At 53.5% G+C, this 13,109-nt stretch overlaps 5 protein-coding genes across 5 annotated transcripts; all 5 read right to left on the bottom strand.

Moving 5' to 3' along the window:
- Positions 1–252: 252 nt before the first annotated feature.
- Z520_03004 (uncharacterized protein) lies at positions 253–1,485 on the bottom strand (the record flags this gene model as incomplete). Its single annotated transcript, XM_016773517.1, has 1 exon — positions 253–1,485. The coding sequence occupies one exon, from the start codon at positions 1,483–1,485 to the stop codon at positions 253–255; it is 1,233 nt and encodes a 410-aa protein (XP_016635574.1).
- A 738-nt stretch (positions 1,486–2,223) lies between these two features.
- On the bottom strand, positions 2,224–4,261 carry Z520_03003 (uncharacterized protein; the record flags this gene model as incomplete). Its single annotated transcript, XM_016773516.1, has 7 exons — positions 2,224–2,498; positions 2,566–2,733; positions 2,793–2,967; positions 3,032–3,572; positions 3,636–3,733; positions 3,783–3,867; positions 3,942–4,261. 7 exons carry the CDS (start codon positions 4,259–4,261, stop codon positions 2,224–2,226), a joined length of 1,662 nt encoding a protein of 553 aa, XP_016635573.1.
- A 780-nt stretch (positions 4,262–5,041) lies between these two features.
- Z520_03002 (uncharacterized protein) lies at positions 5,042–5,578 on the bottom strand (the record flags this gene model as incomplete). The annotated part of the gene is made up of 1 exon (XM_016773515.1): positions 5,042–5,578. One exon carries the CDS (start codon positions 5,576–5,578, stop codon positions 5,042–5,044), a length of 537 nt encoding a protein of 178 aa, XP_016635572.1.
- A 252-nt stretch (positions 5,579–5,830) lies between these two features.
- On the bottom strand, positions 5,831–8,242 carry Z520_03001 (uncharacterized protein; the record flags this gene model as incomplete). The annotated part of the gene is made up of 6 exons (XM_016773514.1): positions 5,831–6,364; positions 6,414–6,608; positions 6,690–7,035; positions 7,083–7,443; positions 7,502–7,719; positions 7,770–8,242. 6 exons carry the CDS (start codon positions 8,240–8,242, stop codon positions 5,831–5,833), a joined length of 2,127 nt encoding a protein of 708 aa, XP_016635571.1.
- A 1,764-nt stretch (positions 8,243–10,006) lies between these two features.
- On the bottom strand, positions 10,007–10,405 carry Z520_03000 (uncharacterized protein; the record flags this gene model as incomplete). Its single annotated transcript, XM_016773513.1, has 1 exon — positions 10,007–10,405. One exon carries the CDS (start codon positions 10,403–10,405, stop codon positions 10,007–10,009), a length of 399 nt encoding a protein of 132 aa, XP_016635570.1.
- Between the last annotated feature and the right edge of the window lie 2,704 nt (positions 10,406–13,109).

Raw genomic sequence — 13,109 nt, 5'->3', positions numbered from 1 at the left:
GCAGAGACAGGTGGCGAAGAACGTGTTCGGGGGGGGGGGGGGGGGGGGGGGGGGGGGGGGGGGGTTATTTACAGGGGTCTTTGGGTGACAAAGCAACTCTGGCCATTGCTTCTGAAGATCTAGAATGAACATTCAGAAGCTAGAGCCTTTTTCTGTTTTCGGACACAGTGTATCAAACCCTACCTAGGTAGGTATAAGGGCCCCATGCTCACAGCCAGCCAGTCAGTCTCTTGCCAATGCCATCCCTCCACTTCAGTCTTCAGGTCCGCCCATCACATCGTCCAGCCAGTCAAACTCGATGGCATGCAGCAGCATCGCATTCCCCTTTTGGCAGTGCATCTCGGCCGCGTCGTCCTCGGTGGTGAGGCGGAACTTGTTTTTGGGGTTAGATAGTTTGTCAAAGAACTCCTTTGCGATTTTCGTTTGGTGTTCCCCTTCGGCGGCCGCCTGCACGACCAGGAGCGGACAGGTGATTTTATCTTCCAGGCCGTAGAGAGTAAACTTCTCCCAAATGGCCTCGAGCTTGTCAAGATCTTGGAGGCCATTGTTGAAGCCGTACTTCGGCATGTGCTCAAACAGGGCATACCTGGCGGCATGGTTGTACTTGCCATTCTTGGTATTTCTAATCGCTTTAATCCGGTCTCCGGCCAGGGCGGGCATGGACGGGACCAAGCCGCTGGCAATGCAGGCTGCAATGCGCTTCTCAAAGGCGACAGCGCGAGGTCCGAAATAGCCTCCCATGCTGTATGCGATCAAAGCGATCCGCTTTGGATCGACCTCTGGTCTGGTCAAGGCATAGTCCACCACCGCAGCGACAGGCACCTCCCAGTCATAGCGATAGTTGAGGCTGCGGTCACGCATGAACGTACCCGTCTGACCAGGTCCTTCGAAGATGAGCGCGTTGTACCCGCGACGAAGGGCAGCCGCGCCGCCTCCAGAGAAGTAGATTTGCTCCGAGCTGCCGTCCGCGCCCATCTGGATGAGCACCGTGGGCCGCGGCTTGTCGTCGCAGCGCAAGAAGTATCCAAAGAGAGTCTTTCCCTCATACGGAATGGCGAGCGGCTCGTATGGCGGGTCGAATAGCTTTCCCGCCGATTGGAAGCAGCCTGTGTGCTTCCAATAAAGCTCCGCTTTTCTAGGATCCTTATCCGGGACAAAGAAGAAAGCGGCCTGGTAGTAAGTCGTGGCTCGAAGCCAGGCTTCCCTGGCACTGACCTTATGGCCGCCCTTGATAGCGTTCTCCGCGTAAGCCTCGACGCGGCGCGCGGTGCTTGTCCATGCCTCGATCCAGCTTTGCGGGTCACCGTCCGTGATCCGTGCGGCCGTTTCGAAGCACTCGGCTATTTCAGCCCCCGAGTAAGTAGCCAGGCCCAGGAATTTCTCAAAGTTGTAATCGAAATACCCGTCTTTGAAGTAGCGTGTAGAGCTCCGCCCGGACGAGAATACATGATTCTTGCCAATCTGGACTACTTCTTCTGCTGGCATTTTGACCTTCCTCGGATCGTCAATGTCACAAGTGTCGGGGTTTTGAGGCTGTCTAGGTCGTGATGTGGTCCGGGGATATACCGCGTCGACTTGAACCTGACATGAGTCTCTCATATATGTCGTCGACGGACTTGAAGTCAATCAAGCTCGGCCCCGAGCTCAGAAGCCTCAGTGAGTTCGGGCCACGTACGAGATTCCCCGTACAGAGTGCAGATCCAAGTCTTGATCTGCCTAAGCGTCATGTTTGTGGGGTGACATCTGCTCCGCTTTCGAGCGTTCGGCCCGAACGACCGCATGGCGGAGGGCGAAGCGTCACGAGCAAGAATTCGACATTTTGCACTTCGAGAGAAGTGGACGTGAGCTTGGCCTAGAAGGGCACATGATCGACTCATGTTGGTCAAGATACTCAGCGTGCGTTCGCCGTTCGATGGTAACACCATGGAGCGTTCTGGCCAGACAGCGACTTGGGGGAACAACACCGCCTAGAACATACAGATGTCAATTTCAATGGGGTCAATCGCCAAATTTTGTGCCAGCGGAGTTATGACACACTGTACAGACAATACTAGCATCAACGGTTGATGAGCCCCTGGGCTTTTCCGCATGCTATATACTCCTGTTTTGATTACTTTCGACTACCGGCAGCTGTCTCCGTGCCGCCTGCCATATCAACAACCACAGTGATAGTCTCAATCTGGTCTTGGGTTACACAAGCAGGAGCGCCTCGCTTCGTCTGATTTAGTTCGCCGGTGCCGGCGGCAGGCATTCGACCTCGTAGACGCGCTCCTCCTTTTCCTGTTCCACAGCCACCGTCGGGTCCGTCACTTTGTTTTCTCCCACAACAGACCCGTCGTCCCATCCCTCCGCAACACCCAGTCCCTTTGGAGGAAAGGCGAACGAAAGGCAGCAGAAGATCAAGACCGCTATGGCCAGATTGACAATGTAGGACATGTCATACATCCGAGTCCAGCCCGGTGCAATCGAAGTCTTGTTGACCGAGGCAGCAAAGCCGGCTGAAAAAGATGCTGTTGTCAGTGACCATGAACTTGAAAGGGGGCTGGAGATGGGCGAGGAACTCACGCAAGTCAAAGACGAAGCTCATGATGAAGGCGACGTAGGCCCTCCAGTTGACACCAAACGTGTACCAATAAATGCCGTCTTGTCTGTAGATGTCGTGCATCACCCACTTGCGTCTCCGGACAATCCAGTAGTCGGCAGCCAAGATGCCAGTCATTGGGGCGACGAAGACTATAAGCTCAAATTAGCTCCAATCCTCTTCGAGGAGTCATGGAAATTAGAATACGCACCCCCAAACGACGCCAGAACCGTCAAGAAGGTGCTTGACCCATTCACGAGTCTCCAAGGCTGAATAAGGATGCCGATGACCGTAAGTATATAGCTGCCGCGCCGAGTTGTGATGTATTTGGGGAACAACCCTGCACAGTCCATCCCGGCGCAGCTGATTTTGCCCATAAGATTGTTCTAGCAGCAAACAGAGTGGTCAGCGAGTGAAGTGTACAAGACATCGAGCGGGCAAATAGCTTACCATGAGACTCGCACAAAAAAGTCCCAAGCCCGCAAAGAAGGTGGCTGCTCTGCACCCAGCAGTGTACTGAGTGGCTTGCACATAAAGAAGCAAGCCAAGTGGATTCCACTCGACCGCCTGATACCTGGAGTAAACAGCGCTCGTGGCAAGAATACCAAAGATGGGGCCGATGCAGCCGAAAATTGGCGCGAAGACCAGCATGGGCACTGTAGCTGAATGCTTGGTCACGGCGAATCGCGTCCAGTCCGAGACACGGCTAGAGAAGGCCGTGGCCGACCCTGCGGCGCTTGATATGGCGTAGAGCATCGCGAAGGATTTGTTGGTCGACGAGAGATGGATCTTTCCAGCCAGCAGGTTTCCAACTGTCCCGCCATTGGCACTGATGGCCCAGCCGAGAAGGCCCAGGAAAACAACTGCGATGGTGATGGCAGCGGGCCACACCAGGTTTCGGAGCTTGGACGGGTGGATCAACAACAAGAGAAAGAAGACGACAAAGTAAATGACGAAACCGATCAGCCCTTGAGAGGTGACACCGCCGGCACTTTTGATGCACTTTTAGCATAGACAATAAATTGGCGTCTGTGGTATTTGGAGCCGGACGCACCTTTCTGGAAGTGTATTCTTCCAATGCATAAAGCTCGATGAAAGGGCATTGAGAACAATAGTCACCGCTAGGCCTCCAAAGTACGCATGGATACCGAACTGGTCGTTGGGTCAGCGAAAATGGTGTAACGTTGGCGGAAGAACTTACAAAGATGACATTTTCAAACACCAGAAGGAGCACTGGGATGTATGAACCGTATAGTCCGAATGTCACTCTCGCCAGCGCGGTAAATCTGGTGGTTATCAACACACGGTCAGAACGACTCCAGCAATGATGAGAACTGCATGGGGGGAAATGCCAACTTACCCTACGTGCATACTTGCCCCTGGATGGCCACAGAGGAAAGCAAAAAGGCCGACGAAGAGGGATCCGATCACGGAACAGGCAATCCCCTCTCCGGCGCTCAAGCCAAGGGCAATGACACTGCCGCCATAGGCCCAAGAGGTGACACTCAACGAGGCTATGGACCAGTACGAGACGTAGGAGATGACCGTGTAGCGACGTTGCTCCAGAGGCACAGGGAAGACATCTCGGTTGCCCCATCTGGTGGGCGGTCGGTCAGAGTAGACCTCTCCGTCATGCTTGACTTCGAGACGACGCAAGACACTCTTGATCGAAGACGGCATGATGATTTTGGAAAAGAGCTCAAGAGAAAGAATTGGGGGGCTATGGCGGTTGCAGCTGGCAAGGTGAAAGGGTCGTCGTCTTTTATCAATATCAGATAGTGCTTGGCCTCTATTGTCCCGTCCCTCCAGATCGCTTCTGCGGGCCCCCGGATTTCGCTTGTAAATGGCAATACTGGAGTATCCATCCTGGGTCCAGAATCTGGGTCGTTGGGCTGAAGTCGCTCCGCAGAAGCTCTCCGGCAATTTGCATTGGTTCGTCGATTGGGATAAGCAGACGGGCCAAGAGGGCCAAGAGGTTCGGGGTTGCTGAGGCTGGGGTCGTTCGGCCCGAATGCTTCGGGATACTTCGACCTTGTGCCTCGGATACAGATACACAGTACCACCGTCGGCAGGTCTACAGCTGTGTCGCTAGTCACTATTGCCGACCCAAGCACAGTGCGAGCATGAGCCTGCCGTCAGGTGAAGAGAGTTTGGGCTGTTAACTCCAATCTCCGGGCCGTGTTCGATAAACTACCCTTCTGCCCAAGGGATCAGGATGATCAGCTTGTAGAATGGAAGCGAGAGCCACGTTGCTGTTATTTTGCTGGGAATAGACGCTCTTCCCACTGTCCTTGGGATGGATATACTGCGGACGGTACGCGATGCCAAATTTGATGATCATGTGGAGGTCTATTCTAAGCCTTGTGACTTTATTGCGCGTCGGACACAATCTTTATCACCTCTCGGAGAGATGTCGACGGGTATTTGGCGCCCAAATTTCCACCACTATGCCAAAACCTTTTAGGAACGAGACCCTATCTCCTTGACGTGCTCGTAGCCCGTCTCGCCTTTGTGGACTACCCCGCCCACCTCGAGCGGTAAAGCATCGATCAAGACAAACAGCATCCTGTTCCAAGTACTTCCAGGGTTTCGCCACTGATGCAAAGTACCTCGTTGAATGCAGACATCCCCTCTCCTCAATGTAACAATCTGCCCAGAATCCATGATCAGCTCCATCTCGCCTTCAATAACCACACCATAGTCGAGGCTCTGGGTGCGATGCATGGCGGAGGAGGAGCCGGGGGAGCGGTCGACCATCCTCAGTACTGTGCCGTTGGGTAAAGACAGAGACATGACAGTCCTTTCTCTATCCAAATTTTCGTCGTTCTTGATATCGATCGGGAAGGTGCTTGTCGACCACATTTCGTTGTATCTCACAATATCGTTGTCAATTTTCCGCCATGATCCTTCGTCAATAACCTGGACAATACCCTTGCCATCAGCGTTGTGGCCGGTAATGAAACGCTTAGGTTTTCTGTTAGTGTTCGTATCGGCCATGATCTTGGAGCGTATCGTGTAAAGTCTGCGGGTTGGTTAATGGTACACAGAGATCCGACCAGTGGCGTATTAACGTCGCAGACGAGGTCGAAGGGTCCGTTGCCGGAACAGGACAATATATATGAGGGCAGAACAGAGTCTCCTTTTCACTAAGGAGAGGCATACGGAGCTCATAGAATCCACCGACTCGTGGGTCTTTTTCGGACCGATGGATGTCCAAGTATAGTGGAGCCCGACTTGAGTTTTCAGTCGCTATGATAAGTTGAAATCCAGATTGAAGAGTTCTTCATACGGCAATATCGGCTGTTGGATGCTGTCCAGAGTCATCTCCCACCAGTCCAGGCCGTCGCTGTTCAGAGGCTGCATAGTCGGAGTCCGCATGCGGTCCCAGGCACCGGTTATTTGTGGAGCTGTAGAGGTAAGAAAATTAGACTGATCCAGACCTACCGAAGGTAATGGACCTTCTGGCCTAGCCGACTGGGAGGACGGGTTTAGCGATAAGCTTGAGTCTTCGTCCATCAATTGAGATAAGTCGTCCGGACAAGGCTGTCTTTTGAGTGCTTGAGCAGCCGGAGAAAGGACGACCCTATCTGGTCTGAGTCGCCTTAGTGTATAATCCAGGACGGAATCGGCAAGAGGCTCGGCCAATTGACCAACATCCCGTGGTTCACCTGCTAATTCATCGAGCTCGGTGAGGTGCGCTTCTGCGGACCCTGCCAGCCCTTCTCTTGCCGAAGCCAAACGTCTCTCCATCTGAGCTCCGTAGAGCAAATTGATTCGGACCCACTCGAAGGTTTGTTAATCTCAGGACTGTCCTATTTCGCAGTGCACTCACCAGTCTCTTCAAGTTTGTCCAATACATCTTCATCGACTTGAGCAACTTTAGACTGGCCATCAAATTGGCTCTGGCGGGAACTGCGAGCGTTGCATCTCTGGAGCAGAGAAAGGCGATGTGGATCGACGCTGAAACGTACATACAATACCCAACGAAAGATGCTATTTGGGCAGGGTCCCAATCAAGAGCTAGGATCTGTATCATCATCAGCACCAGAAAATGTGCTGGAGGAGCCGCTGGTTCGCATGCGCAGTCGGGTCTTTGAAGCTAACTCACATCTGCACCCAGCTCGGATATGCGTTGAGCGCTCTTCAGGGCAATTCGAGCACAGAGGGCTGTTGCCTCTGATGGAACTGCCCTGTCGAGACGAATACCGCTGAATTTCGGAACCAAGGACGAATGAAGGACAAGACGACACTGGTGGTAAAGCGCATGCACAAAGGTGTAGACCGGCTGCTGAAGAACCACCAACTGCTCGTACAAATTTCGCTTGGAGTATTTCAAGGATTCGGGAAGTTGTGAATACCACGCGGACAGTCTGCCTTCTAGCTCAAACAGCTCCGCTAGCCAGTCTCTGCCAGAGATGCGATCCGTGACTCGGACAAGATTGCGTATCCTAACCCTGCATTTCCTTTAGAAGCAGGTTTCGAAAAGGTGTGGAACACGCACCAATAAAAGATTAGAGTCATGAGTTCAGCCATAATGCTAGGCGCAGCGTGTGTCTGGCTCGCAAAGGTCGAGTGCTGCTGGAGAACGCTGGAAAGATTTTTCAGTGGCTGTTGGACAGCTTCGTGAAAGGAATTCTCGGCTATTGGCAGAGACAGATTCATGACCCGATCGTTGTAGGTAGTGCCAACAACCGAATGGTCAGAATTGATGCATTGCGTAAACCAGACGGCCCAAAAGCAACGCCGCACTGCCTCTGCCTCTAGCCAGCTTGGACTTATTCCAGATGCAGGGCTCTCCCCGGTTGCGGTCAGCGGCTCTGACAAGTCCAAGCCCAGGGTGCAAGCTGCTTTGTATGCGATACCTGGTCATAAAATCCGGCTCAGAGAGTCTTCGCACGAGCTATCGAAGGAAGCACATACCGGAGAACATGGTATTTCTCTGGGATTCGCCGGCCGAGAACCAATACAATGTGAGCATCTCACAGGTTTGGACACTCTCGAACGTGGGCTGATCAATGTCTTGGAGCACTTCTTTCCCAGCACGAATAGCCCATTGTCTTCCCAGGGCTGTCAGATCGCCTAGTGGTTGGAGAAGGGCTGCATTCTGCTGTGCAAGAGGCGAATCGAAGGGCAGAAAACTACAAGTCCGTCAGGTAGCTGGAGCAGTCAAGTATGGGTCGGACCTTACATTGTAGCCGTTGCGTAGACGGCGAGTAGGACATGTCGTGGAAGCCGTCCGTCTTCCCACGCCCCGGAAAACGTGGGTCTGTGGAAGACCAAAGTCGAGTTGAACATGCAGGTGAAGTAGACGTCTTGCAAGAACTTCTCCTGTGACCTCGATAGAGGAAGGACAGAGTCAGGGCGCTCTTCTGCAGAAGCACCAGTATTGTGGTTCGCGGGCTGAGACACAGGGCTGGCGAGGCTAGGTTTAGGGACTGCTGAGTGACTGTTTCTCCGTGGAGACCGGTCACTGGCGCTGCGCTCCAGCTTGCGCTTCTTTGGTTGTGCACGGAAGGCGGCGAGAACTTTGCGATCTGGAGGCGCGGGAAACTCGCAGACGGCGCTGAGTCTGAGACATCTGGCACAGGTTGGGAGTTCTCGAGAGCATCTCAATTTCTGTTCCCGGCAACGGCAACATGCAGTCCTTGCAAGTTCCGGCATTGTAATGCAGGCCAGAATGCTGATGGCAAAGTGGCAGGCTAGACGGAGGGGATGAGTGGTCTTGTATGCTCTTCGGCACTCTAGTTCCTTCGAGGCAGCTCAGAGCACACAATATTCCAGAGGACATGCAGTCCAGTAGCTGCAACCTGGCCGAAGCAATATCCCAAGAGCTTGTAAGAAGGGGTATTGCTCATGAGGAACACATGATGGCTCCGTACCTCGTACAGGTGATGGTGATGGTGATGGTGATGGTGATGGTGATGGCCTCGGATGGGTACCAATGCTCGCTATTTCCCCGCCTCGCGGAGGCGCCCAACTAGAGGGCAAGAGTGGCAAACCTGCCTACTAGGTAGGCATTACGTGTAGACGACAGGGCGACGGTCCGAATGAGAACACGTGACGGCCAAAGTGGCCCCAAATGGCTCAGCTGCATACACGCTGGCAGAGCTCGACTTTCACTAACCTACCTAAAGTACCCAGTATCTTTTCATGTTTGCTTCGTGAGTAGCAGTCTGGGAACAGCCTCCCTTGAGAAGTTGTCTGGGTGCAGGTGGGTGTGAAAGAGTGAGGGATCGAGGTCTGGGTTGCCAGGCGATTACTGCGCAGCCACCAGCCACCATCGACCAGCATCCCGCAGGCGCCACGACCGCCATCAACCGCCATCACATCCCCATCACCACGCTCTCCTCCTGCTGCTCCTCCTGCTCCTGCTCCTGCTCCTGAGTTCGGCCCCCCTCGACAAAAGCCAGAACGCCAAAAAATACTAGGTAGCTACGTATTCTCCACCCCCATCATTCGCTCCACATTCGCACGATCTCTTGTCCACCAGACAATCCGCAGTTCCTTGTTCAGCCCCAGCCCATTATCGAGAGACGTCAATAACATCAGTGACACATGACAGACGGATAGGTAGATGGCGGTCCCAAAAAGGACCAGTGTCCAATGGGCTGGCAGAAGGCCTTCGTGCCCAAGTTTCCCCCTTTACAGATCCGATTCCGTAGTATGAGAGGGAGCGAAGGTTATCGGAACCAGGCAAGACAACCGTGGTTTCTTTTTTCGTGTTTTGGCAAACCTATAGCCACGAGGTAGTAAGACACCACAAGGCAGTGAGACAGGCTGTGCTCCATGACGTTTCTTGATTCAATTACAAGGCTGCGCTAACTGGCTATCTGTACAGATGGAGTCGTGGGTCAAAACGAAGCTTCCCACATGATTCACCACCACTTGGTAAAAGGAGACCGAGACACTCTTACATGCTTCCAAAAGTGCGGAATTGGCAGTTCGCATCGTATCCGTCGTCATCGTAGACTGCCCCCTTCCGTCTCCAGTGTCCCCTAATGCCGCCCCTATCCCAAGAACCATTTCCCTCCGGTCTTCATCCACCTGGTGTGCGAATAGCAAGAGGCCGTCATTGCCCAACACTCATGCTTGAAACCACAGCCTGGTACAGTGGTTGATGGTCCCGACTCATCTGCGCCCCAGGCGTCGACAGCGTAATCTCCCAATTTGCATCTTCGATACGTGGGTAATGCGTGAAAGTACCGGCTGCGGTACAATCAGAGATTCCGACAATCAGTCCTCCGCATTGTGTCTCAAACTCTCTCAGAGATCAAAGTGTTGTTATCCAGACAAGTGAAAACGAGCATGCTGGTGCTCGCGACGTGAAACATTGACTCAGTCAAAACATGAGGAAGGAAAAGAAACAATATCGACTGGTAGCCGCATCATGTTCGGCAATGTCGATCAGTGTCAAGACGGGTTTGGTTATAAAGAGCCCAAGAAGACGGCAGCGGCGCCCGCCAGAGCGGCAACTGCGAAGTTGATTTCTTGTGCGCTCGCTGCGCCAGTTGCAGTAGCGATAGGCGGTGAAATGCCCAGGGTGGAAGTAGCTGGGGCTGTCAACGTTGGTATATTGATTGTGCTTGCAGCCGTGGGCCCAGTAGAAGTGATATTCCAGCCTGTGGGCGTGACATGGTAGCTGCTGGAGCTGGTTGTCGTTGTAGCATTCACATATGTGAGATACTTGGTAATGGTAAGAGTGGTTGAGAAAGAGGATGTGATTGTGATGGTGGTCTCGCCTGCCCAGTTTCCGGGAGGTAGATCAGCCAGAGCGGCTGGTGCTAGCAACAGCGCCACTGTTGCGAGGGCTGAGCTGATGCGCATCTTGATTCGGTTTGTTTTTGACCGTGTTATCGTATCAAGGTGTGTGCATGAGCCGCACTTTGCTTCTTGAATGCGCCTGGCGACTTCCGATGGTCGTTGCGTGATATCGAGTAGCGTATCAGTGTCAAATGAGTGTGGTGACCTGCCGTGGTCGGTCAATGTGCTGTTATAGTCCTTGAGAGGTGTCGCGCAAGGCGAGCTGAGCGAGCGCTGCTCGAATGAAGAAGAATGAGCGTGATAGGAACTGAGAGGGAGCTCAGCGACTCGGACGACAGCAATATGCTATCCTGGGTTTCTGCGACGGTGGAAGGAGAGGTTTCAACACCTGGACACGAGCAGGGAAGCCTCAAGAGTATATGTGGCGGCCGAAAGCATATCTGATGGGCTGGCAAGGGCCTGAAGGGCATGGTGGAGCGCTGGCCTGGCAGCGGTAGCATCGTCGTAGTCTTTCGCAGAGGTCGGGTAAATTGCGTGCGGTGGTAAACCGAATTAGAGTAAAGCGCTGGTGTCAACAGAGACAAGTCGGCAGGCGTTGACTGGTCGTCTGGCTGATTTGAGTTGGGATGAGGGTTGGACGATCGCGGAGAAGTGGTGGATAAGACGACGGCCAAGTGGATAGGCGGTCGGACGAGTTGATGAAACTATGGCCCCTGAGTGGTTGCGCCTGGATGTCCCTGGCACCTACTGGTTGTAACTAGATGGTGCCTGGGCTGGTTCCTGGGCTTGTGCCTGAGTGACTGTGGGCCTGTGGGGGTTTGTTGGGGCTTGTCCTCCGCTGCCAGCCAATGCCAGCCGTGCCAAATTTCCCGAGACCCTCGCTAAGAGCCCCTAAAGGACCGCCTAAGAGTGGCACCAGCGTCAGGTTAGATTCATTTTAAGCGGCCCATCTGCTGCTTGTTTGCGCCAAAGCTCTGCAAATAACTGATGAAACGACCACCTACAAACATCCACAATGCGCTCCGTCGCCCATTCGTCCACTTGTCCTCTTTCCCAAGCCCCTGACATCAACGTTATCGGGCCATTCTCTGAGTCTCCAAGGCTTCTTACTGGCTGCGACTTTTGTTACTGTCGGATCGGCCCAGCACCGAATCTGAAGCGGCGTCTTCCTGGTCGACTCGTCCTTAACCTCATTTGTAGCCGCCAGCAGGAACCGTGCAATTTCACCTGGAGCCGGCCAAAGTGCGTTACCTGTGTTTGAGCTACCGCTGGTGTTGCCAGGAGCCGTCTTCACACCGGGTTATCAAGGCCTCTCGCCGCGGCAGATTACACAACCTCATCTGCAACCCTCCGGACAACTGCCGATACCGATATATGGTTGGCCGTGGTAAGAGCAGTTCGAGATTTGCGGTGTGCGCGAGGCCGGGGTTTTGGTCAAGACTGCAACTGTGTGTCGCCCTGACCACGACCAGTCTGAGACTGTTCCTCCAAGCAGAAGCAAGCTGCCAACTTCGCCAATGGTGGGCTTCCAAGACCGAAATGATAGATACTTGTACTTACCATATGAATGTCTCGATGAAGACTTTGGGCAAGAGGGGTGGGGTTAGTAGTCGCTCCTGCCATCGCTACGACTAAGATAATATGAGTTCTGTGCAACACGGCCCAGTCTCGACGGTGCGAGACCGACGTGATCGGCTCTCTGCCCTTGTCTTTCTCGAGAACACGGAGGAAACTTGGCCTCTGTGGGCTTGTTCCTTCGTCCACGGCCATTGAGCGATCAGGATTGTCTGCCTTTAGCGCGAGTGTTGAAAACAGAAGCACGGCTGCGTTGGAACCAGTGAGCACCTTGACGACTGGACCCGGCTCTGATCACTCCATCCAACGAGAAATCGGTGCAGTAGTAGTAGTGGGCGGAGGGATTCGAAGGTGATCTGCAGAAGAATCGTGGGGAGCAACTTTCGTCTGCTCTCGCCTCTGGAGTAGATTCTTTCTTCATCGAAAACGGTCTCTCTGCAATCTCGACAGTGCGGTAACATGGCCAACGGCAGGTCACGAGGATGCAATGCTGCAGGCTTAACCCGATCATCGACAGACGGTGCAAGAGACGGTGTGTGGTGCCTTCTCGCTTGTCCATCTCAGCGACGAACTATCGACCAAAAGCGAGATGGCACCAGTTTTCGCACTCCCTTCTGGGGAAGACACTGAGGCCATCACTCTTGATAAGAAATCCTCAGCCAAGGCTCAAGGACATGTCTTCGCTTTGGCACAGAGTTTGGGTCAATACGCTCCTTAATCCGGAGGGCACAAATGCCGGGACTTCTCCTTTCCATTTGCGCTTTTTTCCCTTTCCGAAACCCGCCTTTCGAAGGCGGTAATTTTAAAAGGTGTGAAAGACAATGAGAATTTGCCGGCGCACTTCCCCTCGAGTCTTGACAAACCCCCGAGGTTGTAATCCGGGATCCCCTTTTTACGACTGTTCCCACACTACTGCACCTCATAAATCTCCGAGGAACCCTCGTGCTAAGTCGGAACGGGTTAAGTAGAGTGTGAAGCGAGAAAAGGGGGTTCCACGTTCGTGTCCACTCTGCGACATCTCGGCGCTCAAGCCTCTCAAGCCTCAAGGGATCCACGTTTGATAAGGGGAGTTCGAGATTGTGTGAAATCTGTGGTGGCTGGGAAAGCTTTTTTCTGGGGAAAGGCAAGTTCGTGTTGGCTGGCTCCTTTTTTTTCCTTCTCAGGGCTTGTCCCCTATTTTGCTTGCGGCATC

This window comes from Fonsecaea multimorphosa (genome assembly GCF_000836435.1).
Source record: "Fonsecaea multimorphosa CBS 102226 unplaced genomic scaffold supercont1.4, whole genome shotgun sequence".
Classification (NCBI taxonomy): domain Eukaryota; kingdom Fungi; phylum Ascomycota; class Eurotiomycetes; order Chaetothyriales; family Herpotrichiellaceae; genus Fonsecaea; species Fonsecaea multimorphosa.
This window is presented reverse-complemented; position numbering and strand designations above follow the sequence as displayed.